Source organism: Harpia harpyja, chromosome 7 (genome assembly GCF_026419915.1).
Source record: "Harpia harpyja isolate bHarHar1 chromosome 7, bHarHar1 primary haplotype, whole genome shotgun sequence".
Lineage (NCBI taxonomy): Eukaryota > Metazoa > Chordata > Aves > Accipitriformes > Accipitridae > Harpia > Harpia harpyja.
In genome coordinates this window covers 29,273,965-29,289,460 of record NC_068946.1, presented here as the reverse complement: position 1 = coordinate 29,289,460, position 15,496 = coordinate 29,273,965, and the positions used below count along the sequence as shown (strand labels likewise).

At 37.1% G+C, this 15,496-nt stretch overlaps 1 protein-coding gene across 11 annotated transcripts in view; it reads left to right on the top strand.

Moving 5' to 3' along the window:
* The window catches only part of NBEAL1 (neurobeachin like 1), a 93,860-nt gene that overhangs the window by 51,367 nt on the left and 26,997 nt on the right, over positions 1 to 15,496 (top strand). For all 11 annotated transcript variants that reach the window (XR_008235863.1, XM_052791267.1, XM_052791266.1 and 8 more), the window contains 17 exons: positions 737 to 905; positions 1,973 to 2,106; positions 3,341 to 3,500; positions 3,597 to 3,699; positions 4,447 to 4,603; positions 5,197 to 5,355; positions 5,719 to 5,878; positions 6,139 to 6,227; positions 7,214 to 7,795; positions 8,433 to 8,608; positions 8,981 to 9,134; positions 11,099 to 11,227; positions 11,884 to 12,189; positions 12,295 to 12,444; positions 13,410 to 13,567; positions 14,273 to 14,397; positions 15,258 to 15,384. Coding sequence is in view for 10 of the 11 variants with exons in the window: in XM_052791267.1 (XP_052647227.1) it covers positions 737 to 905; positions 1,973 to 2,106; positions 3,341 to 3,500; positions 3,597 to 3,699; positions 4,447 to 4,603; positions 5,197 to 5,355; positions 5,719 to 5,878; positions 6,139 to 6,227; positions 7,214 to 7,795; positions 8,433 to 8,608; positions 8,981 to 9,134; positions 11,099 to 11,227; positions 11,884 to 12,189; positions 12,295 to 12,444; positions 13,410 to 13,567; positions 14,273 to 14,397; positions 15,258 to 15,384 (3,038 nt within the window). In the remaining variant the exon portion in view is untranslated. The remainder of the gene's footprint in view (positions 1 to 736; positions 906 to 1,972; positions 2,107 to 3,340; positions 3,501 to 3,596; positions 3,700 to 4,446; positions 4,604 to 5,196; positions 5,356 to 5,718; positions 5,879 to 6,138; positions 6,228 to 7,213; positions 7,796 to 8,432; positions 8,609 to 8,980; positions 9,135 to 11,098; positions 11,228 to 11,883; positions 12,190 to 12,294; positions 12,445 to 13,409; positions 13,568 to 14,272; positions 14,398 to 15,257; positions 15,385 to 15,496) is intronic.

Genomic DNA, 15,496 nt, shown 5'->3' with positions numbered 1-15,496 from the left:
GGCTGTTAAAATTTTACTACACAACAGTTTTCATTGCGCTAAGCTGGGCAATTGAATAGGTGTTTCTGGCTAGTTTGCCGAGACCCTGATTTTCTAAGTGGCATTGTGAATCACTTCTAGAAATCTTGTGATTTGAATATGTTATACCTTACCACAAGAAGCATTGTTTGAAGTCTCATGCTATCACTGCTTGTGAGGAGGGGGGAAAAAAGGGGGCTTAGGAGACTTGAATTTTAAAAAGGGCTTAGAATTGAGGTATGTGTAAAGTTACTTTAAAAAAAATCAGATTTTATTATTTTTTTAATTGCCTGAAGTTGAAATCTTGTAGGAATATGATTAAGGCACAGTTGTGTATAATCTTTTCTTACTGCTTGCTGCAAGTAACTTAGAAATCAGAAAAGTATGTTTTTCCCATTTTTCAACTATATTTAGCAGAAGATTCTTTCTAAGATTTGTATCCTTCAATTTCCCATGTTTATGTGAGGAGAGGAGGAAGGAAATGTAAAAATGCACTTTCAAAGCAAGAGCTGAGAGGGAGGCATGTGTGTAATTGCTGTGTCTAAAATTTGGGCAGCTCTGTTAAACACAGTGTTTTAAACTAGTTTCAAAGTGGTGTGTAAAATATCCTGATTAATTTGTGAGTACATAAGGTTCCTTGCATTTGGAGTAAATTTATGTTACGTAGTTTAGGCGATTTTATTTGTGGTGATGTTCTTCCTTTTTTCTCTTGATTTAGGATATGATCAACTGTATTGGTGGAGTAAATGTGCTGTTTCCATTGCTGGAGCAGATCAGTTTTCTTGGTGGACAGATGCCTGAGAAGTCTGAAGGGGAAACTCTACCTCCAGAACTAGTTACTCCTGTAGAGGAAGACTGGGTGGTATTGTCATCCACAAAGGCATCAGGTAGGAAAGTACAGTTGAACTGAAATAATTTTTCAGCTTGATTTTATTAGTCTTCCTATGAGTGACAGAAAGCTGTTTTATTATGTGCTGGCTTTTCCGGACTACCTATGTAAAGCTGAAAGGCTCTCTTGCTGTTCCTAGATATCTGATGTGGATACCGAATACCAGGAGTTCAGCACTATCTAAAATTGACTTAGTAACATATTTCAAATATAGCTACATTTAATAGCATTATTTTTCTTTTCATTATTTACTATTACATTAGTGTCAAAGTATGCAGTTGTTAAATTTCTATTCTGAAAAGTTTGTTCTGATTATTTTAAGAAATTATGTTTGATGCAAAGCCTGCTAATATACATAGGAGGAGCTTTCTACAACTTGAGTGCTGGGTCAGCCACATGAAGACTTTGCAGCATCAGAACAGTACTGTTTAGCCTTTACCCAAACTTTTATTTTCTTAAGAAAACATTCAGACTGCTACCTCTTCCACAAACAGTCAGATTTTAGTATTAAAACTTGAAAAAAAAGGAAGGGAAGCTTTAAGACTAGATTTTTAAAAAGTGTGCTAATATTGAGAATAAGCTTTGGTCTTAACGGAAACCACTGGGAAATCAGACCTTCCAAGGGAAAACAGCATTTTTTTTGTTTCAAATATGGAATGGTGGAGTAAAGTGGAAAAAAAAAACCAAGTATCTTTTTCTCTCTTTCAATTTTTTGGGTATCATGGCTAGAAAGTGTCAATTTGCAACTACAGAGGAAGAATAACTGCAGCATATATAAAAGATTGTAACTGAGAAGTTTGTCTGTAACCTACAGCCAGATGGATGAAGCAACTGAAGTCAGGACTGGGGTCAATTTTATTCTGGAGAGGCATGGAATGATTATGACTCTGCACAGGAAAAAAATCTAAAGACAGCCTACAGCTAGGGACCAAACAGAAAAGGAGTTGAGAAGTTCAGGAAACAGTGAGGAATACAGACGCTTGATTTTACTTCTTCCCCTCTACTTCTATGCAGTGGTCCAACAATAAACCATGAGGCTTTTGCTGCTTTTGTTCTGTTTTGCAGAAGCGCGCCTGGAGAAGAACATTGTTGCAACTTTTATCTTGATGATAAAACACTTCATTCAGAGACACCATGTGAATCAAGAAAATCTCATTCACTCCCATGGAGTTGCCACACTAGGAGCCTTGTTACAGAAGGTGAGCAAATTTGAGAAACATCCTTTAGTAATCAATGTTGTGGATAAGGTCCTGATTACTTTGAAACTTTCTTAGTTTGGCCAGGATGCCAAAGGTCTTTAAAGGTCTCTTTAGTACATGCTTTTCTCTACCAACCCCCCAGCGGCACAGGGGGACGGGGATGGGGTTTACGGTCAGTTCATCACATGTTATTTTCTGCCGCTTCATCCTCCTCAGGGGGAGGACTCATCACACTCTTCCCCTGCTCCAGAGTGGGGTCCCACCCACAGGAGACAGTCCTCCACGAACTTCTCCAACGTGGGTCCATCCCCCAGGCTGCAGTTCTTCATGAACTGCTCCAGCATGGGTCCTTTCCACGGTGTGCAGTCCTTCAGGCACAGACTGCTCCAGCGTGGGTCCCCCATGGGGTCACAAGTCCTGCCAGAAAACCTGCTCCGTGGGCTCCTCTCTCCACAGATCCACAGGTCCTGCCAGGAGCCTGCTCCAGCGCGGGGTTCCCACGGGGTCACAGCCCCCTTTGGGAACCCACCTGCTCCGGCGTGGGGTCCTCCACGGGCTGCAGGTGGATATCTGCTCCACCGTGGACCTCCATGGACTGCAGGGGGACAGCCTGCCTCACCATGGGCTTCCCCACGGGCTGCAGGGGAATCTCTGCTCCGGCGCCTGGAGCATCTCCTCCCCCTCCTTCTTCACTGACCTTGGTGTCCGCAGGGTTGTTTCTCTTACATGTTCTCACTCCTCTCTCCGGCTGCCATTTTCCGTCTGTCCCAACTTTTTTCCTTCTTAAAAATGTTATCACAGAGGGACTACCACTATCGCTGATTGGCTCGGCCTTGGCCGGCGGCGGGTCTGTCTTAGAGCCGGCTGGTATGGGCTCTGTCGGACACAGGGGAAGCTTCCAGCAGCTTCTCACAGAAGCCACCCCTGTAACCCCACTGCTACCAAAACCTTCCCACGCAAAGCCAATACACTCATGTTTCTGAAAACAAAGATGTGAGGAGTTGGTCTTAATCTGCAAAGTGAAATACCATGTTTTGTCTTTTTTTCATGTTCTGCTTTTTTGTTATAGATACTGTGTTGTATGATCATTCAAACTAGACTGTTTCTTGTATTGCTTCAATGGAAGCAGACATTGCTGTAGAAGATAAAAGAATCTCAGAATTTGATTTAAAAAAATGAAGTTTAGTAGGATATTCAATATTTTGAGTGCTAACACTTGTTGTTACTTTGAAAGGTGCCAAGCAACTTAATGGATGTGAATGTACTGATGGCTGTACAGTTGTTGATAGAACAAGTCTCAGTAGAAAAGAACATGCAGCTTTTGCAACAGATGTATCAACACTTACTTTTTGACTTCAGTATCTGGAACAGTGGGGACTTCCCCTTCAGAATTGGTGAGCTGGTGGACTTGGGCAACTGTGCAAAGACACAGTACTCTTCACGTGACATAAACCTTTATCTAGGTTCTAATAGAAAACTTTATATTGTAGGGCATATACAATATCTTTCTACAATCATCAAAGACAGCAGAAGACTCTTCAGAAAGAAGTATGGTGTGCAGTTTCTTCTAGACACACTCAGGATTTATTATGGGTATGAGTTTTACCTCTTCTAACTCCTCATCTATTTTACGTGGCTGTTGCGTTGTGGTTTTTTTCCCCATCATCCTAGTGAGAAAATTAATAAATAAAACTGCAGGTTGTCTTTTGGTGGTTGTTTTAATTTTCAAAATTGCATTGATTATTTTTTTTTTCCTTTTGACTTGCTGCTTTTCCTTGATTTTAATTTTTATGATAGGATTATATAAAATTTATGTCAGTGATACTAGAAATGCTTGGAAAAGTCATTAAAATTACAAAATTGAAGGACTTATTATCAACAATGCAAATTAAGTCATAGATCATTACCATTATGAAGGGAGAGGGTGTTTATCATTTTAAGTTCTTTTATATCCTTGTAGAATTTGAAGTAGGACTTTTTTAGGAATTTAAAATTTTAGCTTTCAGTCTTGGTGATTTATATCTGCTTATGAATATAGTTATGTCATTAAGGAACATTGGCTAGAGACCTTGCTCTTTATTTTAAAGGGTGGGAGGGGGGAACCTGAAATCCTGACCTCTATCCAGTTCAGTACAAGTCTACATTTCAGGGCTTTTATAGACTTGGTAAGTCTGATCTACTATTGCTGATTACTATTCAGTTGCCTTATTTCAGTAAAAATTGATAGCTTGTGCCACGATATCAGTAGATGAAAAATTAAAAAACTAGCACAATCAAATTGATATTAATGAGTCACAAAGAACTTCCTCCAGGTTGGTTTTCCTGTCTGTTGGTGTATAGGAGTGGCTGTAAAGACAGTGATTTGGCTCTTGATGACCTGAGAACAATACAGACATCCCTCTATGGACTAATCAAATATTTCCTGGGCAAAGGTGGAACACATGAAGAAATACAGAGCATCGTAGGATACATAGCTGCCACCAGTGAAGAGGAGCAGGTATCCAATATGGCATAAATTAATACTTTAAACCATACATGTTTTGGTTTTGCTTCTTGGTGTTCAGAAAGCTTGTGTCTTGTGTGATTAAAAGCGGGGGGAACAAAAAAGAAAAAGACTACAAGCAAAGTGTTACTTGATGCGTGGTTCTGTTTAGATGTAGCTGAGGCAGGTTATAGAAGAACTTGGCAAAGAGTTGTGCAGGCAGCCATATTTTTACTGGTTATTTTTTTCCCCTGAAGAGGGCAGAAAGCACATGATGTGCAATACTGCCATTAGAAAAGTTCTTTTGGTTTACAAAACCAAATGAATTGGACTTCCAACTGATCAGAAGTTGTAATGATGTGGTTTCTATTTTGTAGACATCAACAGAACTTCAACTTCCTTTGTAGCTCTAATTACAGTTTGATAAGGTGTTCTATATATAGAAAGAATATATTAAAAATCTAATTTTAAATGCAGTAATATTGAGCAGACAAAATGTCTATTTTGTAACAAGCAAGGGTAAAATTTAAAAGCCAAGAAAATTTTCCCCAAACAGAGCATGAAGTCTGAATGAACTGTGGATTAATTTAGTTGTCTTAATTTTGTAGCTCTGTGGAATCCTGGATGTTCTCTTCAGCCTACTTCATTCCAGCCCAACCCCAGACCAGCTTTTTTTATTGCTTTTTGAACCAGGGAATGCTGATATTCTTTATGCTCTGTTACTGCATCAAAGATACTCTGACAGGCTTAGAGAACTTGTATTCAAGGTAATGAATTGAATTACATGTTCTTAAATTAATCAGTTGAACATAAAATTGTATTTTTTCAATGATCTGACTGCAGAAGTGTATGCAATTGCAAAGATACTAATGATCCAAGTTTTAATTTTTTCTTGTCTCTTCTGTTAGCTAGATGTTATTGTTTACTACCATAGTCACAATTGAATTAGTGTTCTCTTGAAGTGAAGTATTGGGATCTTAAAAAAAAAAAAAGTCTGTGTTGTTTGAGTTGGCTTACAAAGTCAACTTTAAAACCAGTGGACTGGCATGTTATATCATACACAATTAAGTTTAAGAGGTCTGGGTGCTCCCTTGTGTTTATTTTGCATTTGTGTGTACTTTTTCTTGCAGATTGTAGAAGAGATGCTGAAATGTACTAAAGTTTATGAACGTAGTAAGCACCGTATGAGACTCAGAGAAGTGGGATACTCTGGACTGGGGCTCCTTCTGAATGAATCACCAGTTGCTGTTTCTCTTATTAAAAACCTTCTTAACCAAGTTCTGTATGCAGGTAAATGGCAAGTGTTGTGTCTACCATTAGCAAACTCCTGCTGCTCAGAGGCAAACATATTTGGTTTTTTGCTCAGGAAAAACAGAGCTGTTCTATTCAAAGTTCCCATTAGTCTCAGCTAACATTTTCTTAGTTCCCTGAAGTTCGTTCCCTTTACTACCCCTGGATGCGGAGGTGACCTCCAAGGCAATTTTTAATATTTAGCTGTTACATTCTCTTGAATGATATTGTTTGTGTTGTTTTTTCTTTCTCCCCTACAGATCCTGCTGTGAATTATAAAGATCTCATAGCTGTAGTGCATCTGGCTCATAGATCAGATATAAACGTGAGAGTGGTTATCTGTAGAAAGGTAAGTTGTCTTCTTTAAAACTGGAGTGTTGTCCTTTAAACCCATAAGCTGTACAGTGTGATATCTTAATTATTTATTTGAGAGACAGCGGTGGTATTTGTTGCTACTGCCTTCTTTAGCAATGATTTATGTTAAAAATGAAGCCTATCTGTCACTTAATGTATTCAAGTCCTTTTAAAAAAACAAAATAAAAAGTAAAGCCTCTATCATGATTCTTAAATAGCTTGTATTTTCTACAGGTTAGAGATAGTAGACTCCTTGAATTACCGAGTTTTCTCAAAGGATGCTTAAGACTATGATCAAAGTTTTGTTTGTATTCTTAATATGTTGTTTTGATAGAACATATTATGGTTCAAAAGAGTGGTTGTGGATGCAGGGAAGAGATAGGGAAGAAGCAGTGACTTTTTCCTATACTGAGCTCTTTCTGGCTTATATCACTGGAATTAGTAGTACTGAATGTAGCTGTGAGGCACTGTATTGTCTGTTACGATTTCTCAAAGTGAAAAAAGTGAAATGATAATGTACACTATCGGTAAGCTATTAATACTACAGCTTTCTTAATTTTATCTATTTAATAGTTTCTAATCAAGCATATTTTCTGTTCTAGATTTTCTTTTTTTGTAGTCTAGTGGCTGAATAGGATTGTTTGTTGTGATAACTGGCTTTTGCAGGAATTGTTGCAGAAGAGTGGCTGAAATATGAGGACTTACCAATATGCTTTGATAGCTTCTTTTCTTCCCTACTCCTGAGAATTTTTTTCTTTTTTCTTTTTTTTTTTCCCCTCAAATATATATTTCTAATGAGAAAAATGATTTTGTGGCTTGTTTGCTTATTATTAACCAATTGTGGCTCTTTTACAAGGTTCTAAAAAAAAAAAAAAGCAAAAAAGTTGTAACACTGTAAAACATCTAATTGAAAAGCTAGAATGAATGCAGTTACAAGCTAAAATTAATGTGTAGGTATGGGATATCTTCTCCTATCCTTAGGTTTTGCACCTTTTGCATTCCCAATTGGATGCAGCACAACAGATTTCTCAGCAGCTGGGTTGGCAGGACACTTTGATTAGACTATTCCTGAAAGAAAACTCAGAGGTCCGGATTGGCTTTAAAGAGAACAGAGCTGATTCCTCAAGGGAAGAGGAAAAAAAGTGTCCTGCTGAAGAGCTTCAGAAACATCAAACTGATAAGACAGAGGGAGATAAAACTGTCAGCTTTGCATCTGTTAATGGTCTGTTCGATCGGTGGAGTTTAGAAGACAACAAATCCCTGGATGTCCCTGCCCATTTCTCTGTTATGCCGCTGGAAGATGCATCCACAGCAGAGATGTCTTTTAGGTCAGAGGACCGAGAAGAATTGTGGCACAGTAATCCTTCACATTTGAGTTTAGATCTCTCCAGTGTTGACTCTTATGAATTGGCTGACATTGTGAATCAGATGACAGATAGCCAGCCCAGCACACCGTCACCTATAGAGAACATAAAACCATTCTCTGGGCAGCCTGACAAAGAGCTGGGTGTTATAAATGATGTGGGCTTCACCGCTGATCTTTCTTTATTGGAAAACCAAGGAGTAAGTAATTCACTCTTTATGTGGTTAATTTCTCCAAATGTCTGCAATTCCTTTTTTTTGTTTTAATCATCTCCCTGATGGATAATTGTTGTCCTTTTTTTTTTTTTCCCCTCCTATTTTTGAACAGAAATGCAAACAATATAGCTCTTTTATAGTGGGTAGGGGTACTTCCTTTTCTAATGCGTCTTCTTTTTTGGTTGTCTAGTTGGAATAGCTTTGACATTAAAAAAAAAAAACCAACACCCCCCCCAACAAAAAACCAAACAAAAAAAACAAAACAAAAAATCCCCCACAAATAAACAAAGAAAAACCTCTACAAACTCACCACCCTCCCTTCTATATTTCAACATCCTTTATCTTCCAGAGGCAGCATGGAGCAGACTTGCTTTGGAAAAAATCAAGGGTAGCTAAAGGTCAGGCTGAAATAATGATGTAGAAGTCAAGTTAGTATGTACTACACCATACAAGCAAGCCACAGTCTCTTATATTTGCATTTTCATGTATTTAGCAATTGGATTTTAGACTTCAGAGTTTTCAAAAATGCTGAAACATGCAAGCATAGGGACTGTGATGAAAGAGAAATGTTTCAAAGGTTTTCTGAAGTAGAAGGGCTGTAAATATTTGTCTTCTTTTGTAGGGGGGTGATAATGAACTCATACAGTTACTTACAGACATCTTACTGTGTATAATGTGGAAAGGCATTGAAAAATCTGATGATGATGCTTGGATTGAGAGAGGACAGGTGTTTTCTGCACTGACCAAACTGGGGATATCTAATGAGTTGCTGCGACCTTCTGATGAAATAAAACTCAAGTGAGTGTACAGTTCAAGGACAGGTTCTTTCATCCCTTTTGAGAAAAACAGAGAAAGCAAGGGGCATTAATGAAGCTGGGAAGGGGTGGGTGTTTTCCAACAAGGTGTACTTTTCTTTGCTCTTTCTTCACATACTGTCAGAAGTATATTCCACTAACTATTTAGTAGTGTCATGTGACCGTAAGATTTTGAAACTGTATCGCTGACTTCATGAGCTTCTCAAAATCTCTTTTACCTCATCGGCTTATCGAGAAGATGGCAGTTATGTCACCGCAGATTAAGAGATTCAATTAAATACCTAATTGGATTTTTTTAAAGCCACTTACACTTAGAACATGTAATAATTACTTTGGGATTTTGTTTTCCATGCAGCTTGCTGGAGAAGATGTTAGAATGGTCAGTTACTGATAACAGAGATTCAAAAGCTCTCCCTACACATGCTGAAAATGCCTTCAAGCTCTTGCTAATTGTACAAGATTTCCTGCAGGCAGAAGGACTAGTTAATTCAAATTTATGGACAGAAAAGGTACAGTAACTGCATAATGGAAGTAATGTATATAGGCTGAAGTAGTAATGAAAAAGGTGTTGGCTTGGATACTGTCATCCCTTCTAGGTATAGGTTTTTAAACTATAGAGTAAGGGTTCATAGTGGAATGGATTACATTGCCCCTTAATGAGTAAAAAAGTGTGAATACTTACTACAGGGAATATAGTTAACTCTGCAAATTAAATAGGCCTCTAAGTGGTACTCTTTATTAAAAATCCAGGTCTTTTCAGACTGGAGAAATATTTAGAAGATGTAGGAGCTAATGAAACAATGTCAGTTGTGGCCTAAGCAGATTTTGCACCGTTTATCAGCATGTATGACTCATTGTGTGTGTTCTGAATAAAAGACCAGCCAAAACGCTGTTCTCAGTTGCAAGCTGAGAAATGTCACTTCTGGGCTTTGACCCATATTGGAGTTTCAACATTATTTTGTGCATATATATGCAAATAGCTCAATTTTATGTATTAAGAGTCAGAAACATGAGGTCTGAGGAAGAAAATGAGTAGCAGACACAGTAAGTAGTAAGGTAAAGAAGCTTTCTGTCACCTGGCTGTTTCTCCTGCCTTGTTGACATATATGTTGTAGACACACATAATTGGCCTCAATGTTTATGTAATTTCTGGCAGTGGTCTTGCTTCCTTCACTGTCTGAGTTGTCATTGCTTTTGCATTTTTCAAGGCTAAAAGGCAGAGGTATTTTATGGAAACCATCATTATATCATGATAAATCCTTAAAAAATAAGTTTTTTTTAAGGCTACTTTTTGGGGGGGGTTGGGGGGGTGGGGGGGAAGTGTAATGTTAAGAGTCATCAACACAGTAATTCCTAAGCTGTTCTCCAAAATGCCTGCTTGTAAGTAAACATAGCTTAATCTTAAAGCTTTTAATTGTTTGTTTTTAAAGTCTCCTCTTGGTAAAAGCTTTGCCGTCTGTTGTGATCTAGCTTTTGTGACATCTAATTAGAAATGAGATCTGAACTTTGGAACAATGAGAGTTGTGCTTATTACCAACTCTGAATTCAACATAACCATACTTTCATAAATTATCTTCCACTGTGCCTGGGGAGAATTTAAAGCACCGTAATATTCTAGGCAGGACAGCTTTCAGTCTGCCACAGAAGCATTCATGTGATTCTGGAGCTTAACAAAAGAATGATTTTATATTTGTGTAATTTATTAGGGAATGTATCAAGGTATATTAGTTTTAAGCAAACATGTCTGGATAGTGAAATGTGCCATTTGCCTTCTGAATACCTACCTTTCACAAGGTTTGTATGACTTCTAGTATCAGAATACTGACAGAAAGGAGTACCTCCTAATTATTTATTTTTTTAATTTATTTTTTAAAAGACATTAATAGTTGTTAGGAAGTTTCAAGCATTTCACTAAATCAGATATTCATGAAAGAAGCCTTGTTTTCCTTCTCAGGGCACTGTGCATATTGCTATTGCTGGTAAATTGTACTAGTGTTACACTTAAATCATTTAAAATACAAAGCAAAAGAATGAAATAAAATCGTATATATACTGAACCCAGAAATTGCAAGTTGGTTTGGTATCTGTGCTATTAATAATAGTGTCTTTTCAATGATAGTAATCTTGCTCGTGGAGTCTCTAACTTTTCTAAAGAAGTGGCATTTACGGGAGTTAAATTTCAGGAAAAACATAAGCATATATGCTATATGCTGGTTTGGGCTTTATGCAGGGGAGATATGTGAGTTAACATACTGGGCTAGATAGATTTTTTTTTTTTTTTTTTTTTTTTTTTTTAGTCAGGAATTGTTTCAAATTACTGGTTTAACTGCAGTGTTCTGGGATAATTTTCTGGGTTTGGGTAAGTTAGAAGTGTGAACTCAGCCACCTCTTCAGCTCTTTGAAATTATTGTGTCTCCAGCTGCAGTAGCTGTTGTTAATTTTATTTCATGCAAATCTTCTGTTTTTACAATAGCTCTTGGAAGAGCTAGTGACTCTGATGGATAGCCTGTCAGTCTGGTACTCTGCTGGCCTAGAAGCAATCAGGCTTTCACAGGTGCAAGTCCAGTTGCTCCTTGGATTCATTGCACAAGATAACTTACAGGTTTGTTGCGAATTCCTGCAAGTGGTACTGTGTTTTAAGTGTATGTTTGATGTAACTGTTGTGGTTTACAGGGGAGCTGCTCATACCAGTGAGCAGACTGATGGCAGTCCTGCATCCTTCTATAGGGAAGATGTTTTATTGGTTCTTACCATTTGCAAATTCACTTTAGAGTCCTACCAATGTGCACCTCCTGAGCATGAGAAAGAGGTAGAGGGCAAGCTGTTTGAAGATGGGACTATGTAGGCACTAGTGGCAGTAAGATAGTGATTCTGATCATGATTTTTCGTTTCTACCATAAAATACATTTATTAGCGGTTTCAGGTTTACATACATTAAGTGCACATGAACCTGGACTGTTCTGCAAATCAACATCTGGAACAAAGTTAGCAGAGCTGTGCCTGGAATATGAGCCCTGCAGTAAAGCCAGGATCCTTAGTATAGGTATGTGATTGTCTTAATGCAGCTGTGTGACTTTGTGGTTGTAGCTGACTCAGGTTTGGTCATCACAGGATAAGTGATCAGTGCCCATGTTTGATGCTGTGCGCCTTCAGGCTACCTTGGATGCAGCCAGAATATGTACATACTCCTGTGCTAAAAATATAGGTGCTCAAAATTGCTATTTTGAGGATTGCATTCATTTTTTGTTGTTTGTGTAGGTCTGTGCTATGGCAGCAGCCAAACTAAACACCCTCCTTCAGACCAAAGTAATTGAGAGCCAGCCTGAAGCATGCTACCTCTTGGGGAAGCTGGAAGGCATCTTGAGTAAATCAATTGAAGAGAAGACAGAAACTTACTCATTTTTGATTCCCCTTGTTCGGACATTGGTATCCAAGATTTATGAACTTCTCTTCATGAACCTGCATCTCCCTTCATTGCCTCCCACCAATGGCAGCCCATCTTTCTTTGAGGACTTTCAAGAATACTGCAGCTCTGATGAGTGGCAAATTTATATTGACAAATATGTAAGTAGTAGATTCTTCTTGTATCATTTTCCCCCTCTTTTTAGCCGTGAAAGCAGAGGAACTCATTTAGAAATGACATTGTGCTTTTTGTTTTGTCGGAACCAGATTATTCCAAATATGAAGCAATATGAAGAGAATTCATTCAGACATGATCATGAGCAGATGGCACTTTATTGGAAAGATTGTTATGAAGCATTTATGGTGAACATGCATAGGCGAGACCGGGAGAGAGGAGAAAGTAAGCTTAAATTTCAGGTAAGGTTTTGAGTGAGTGCAAGTTTCTCTTAGAAGAACTATCTCAGGAGTTGCCTTCTAAAAGATGGAGAAACTGAAATCCAGGATGATCCAATTCAAGTGCTTGCAGGCAGGTTGATTGTTTTAACATTTTATGGGTGGTGTGACTATATACACTTGTAGGATATGCTTTTTAATTCTATTCTTTCTATTTAAGAGTCTATCTGTAAACAGTTATTTCAGGACAGTAGGCCTTCCTCATAATACAGTAACCTAGAATTATGCTCAGCTATAAGCTGCGTTTTCTTTTACTCTGATTTATGTTTTGAATTATTAAAACCTCTTCTCCATTATTAAATGAGTCAGTGTGGTTTGGTTTTTTGTTTGGTTGGTTTTTTTAACCCTAATTCAATATAGTGAAAACATTTGAAACAGTGAACAGTTCCTATTTAATGTGTGGAAAAATTGTTTCTGCACTGACCTTTCTGTATAAGGTCCAGACTCAGTTTAAGCGTTAGAATTAACTGGTAATCACAGCAAATATCATAGCTAAGTTACATTTCTCTTGTTTTCCCTTTGTCTTCTGAATAAGGATCCTTGTAGTAAGTCTTTTTTATTCAAGTAGCTAAAGGAAGAATACAATAAGTCACATTCTAGAATACCAGAATCTAAAGAAAAATCCTACTTATTATAATGGGATTTCCATTACTGACTACTTTTCTGATGATGAAAAATTGCTTTCATATGGATTCAGCACTGATAATGTTTTCTTCACATTTTTAAGTCGAAGTTTGGTGCCATTTCTTCCAGTACTGAGCTTTTTAAAATTTCTCTCATAAGCATTACCTTAAATTTTCAGAAGTTTTTAATGCTAAACTTTTTTTGTTCCTTCTTAATTTATGAGAATTCTTGCAAGCTACAAAACTGTGTTTTCAAAGGTCAGAGTTATATTAGTGCTAGATTTTTTTTTTTTAATGGTCTTTCAGGAGCATTTTGTGGAACCATTCAGCAGAAAGGCTCGGCAAGAAAATCTGCGGTACAACAGTATGCTAAAGCAACTTAATAGTCAACACACAGCTACCCTGAGACAGTGGAAAGCAGCCCAGCTTTACTTGCTCTCTGAACGTGGTCCTTGGTCTGAAATGTAAGAGTGAAGTTTTAAAATCAAACCGTATATGATACTTAAAAGGAATTTGCTCACATGACTGACTGTTTCACATGGTTAGAACCTTGTCAAATTGACTCTGATAACTATTCTTGAGATGTGAAGTTAATATTGAATGCATCTTTTGTAATGTTTTCTGCATTTAATTATCAAAATGCAAAGTTTGAAGTATAATGCTGAGCTGGTTACCTGGATATTAGATTTTCTTGCCAAGTGACAAATAAAAATTAGTTATCAATGAAGTGACTGCAAAAACTTTTTGCAAGATCCTATGGATTAGTGGTTCTGTTGGAAAAGAGAGAATAGAATAGACTTGTTAGTAAAGACATTGAGTTTTTATGCATGAAGCTAATTTCAATTTAAAAGAATACATTTTGCCTCTCAGCTTTTGGGGAAGTTCTGGATGAAGATTTTTTTTTTTTTGTCTTTTAATTGTCATTAACTGAAAGTGTAAACAATTTGATGTATTTCAGTAGAAAATAAATAGTGTTTACAAAGTGGTTTAGGATGATCAGAGCTGCAATATGAAATTTAGAATGAAAATGTAGTTTATTGCTTTTATGTTTTAAAATGTTCAGGTGGATGACCAGTATTTTTCTAAATATGTACTCTTTTGTAACCAGTTCATTCACGTAGGTCTTTACCTTCTTTTGACTGTTTTTATGAATATTCTTGTTTTCCTAGGAAACAGCATCCTATTCACTGGAAACTTTCAAATGTGGAAAATTTTTCACGTATGAGACTAAAACTAGTGCAGAATTACAACTTCAACTCTCATCAGGATGCTAGTGACCTGAGAGATAATTTAGGTGAACTTGTATTTGTATTTCACTTGGGATTCTTCAGTCTTTAGTGAAGAAAGATACACACTGTAGTCTTTGTATTTAAGAATCAGTGTATGGTAGATACTTAAATCTTGATTTTTCATTTCCTCTATAGTAAAATGTATAACATGAGTGGTGCTTTGACCTGAAACAGCATCTTCCTACTGGGTAGAATACATTTGCCCTTCTTCATTGAAATGTGTATTTTGTTGCAAAAAAAAAAAAAAATTAAAGAACTCCTTTGTTTTAAAATAGGCAGTCACATAGCTTTCTTGCAAAAGATTATTTTTTCAAGAAAAGGAAACAATGAGATCAGAGTAAGCAGAGAGTATTTGTTTAAAACTTGTTAGAGCTTATGATTAAAATGTGTAGATATGAAGCACTTTCTTTCAGAAGTGTGCCAAACAGCTGAGTTGGTGGTATAAACTGTTTTTTAAGTTAGGTGTATTGGATATCAAGACTCAAACCAAAAAAATAAGTCCTATAAACCCAAGTAAGCAAAAAACCAAATGCAGTGTATTTCCATGAAATCTGGAATCACTTTAAAAGTGTCTGGGCAGAACACTGCAAAATATTTTATTGGAAGCGTCCACATCAGAATTCAGTTTAAAATTTTCTAATGTGTTTATGTCTTCCCTTTATACTGTTATGATTTGACATATATTTCAGTGTAGTTCAGGGAGTATTATTAGTGTTCTGCTTGCCTCCAAAAGTATTTAAGAAGTCTGGTTGTGTATTACTCAGTTAAAACCAACATTCAACAGTAGGAGATACACTCAGTAGTTTAGCTTCCCAAAAGTGTTGTAGCAAAAAATTTTCTGAGCTGAAATGTCTATTTATGATAGGTGTGCACCAGATGCAGCCCTCTAGTGAGTCTCTGCTTCTGGAGGTGGTGAAGCAGGTGAAAGTGAGTGACTTGGAAGATGATGTTCTAGAACTACCAGAAGAAGACACAGCAGCCAGTTCCAATTTGTAAGTACAGCAGAATAGAACAGTTGAAATTTGTTTCTGTGCTAGGAATAAGGAGAGATAAACAACTTCAGGAGTTGATTAGAATACAAAGCTTCCTTCTTTCTTTGTCTGG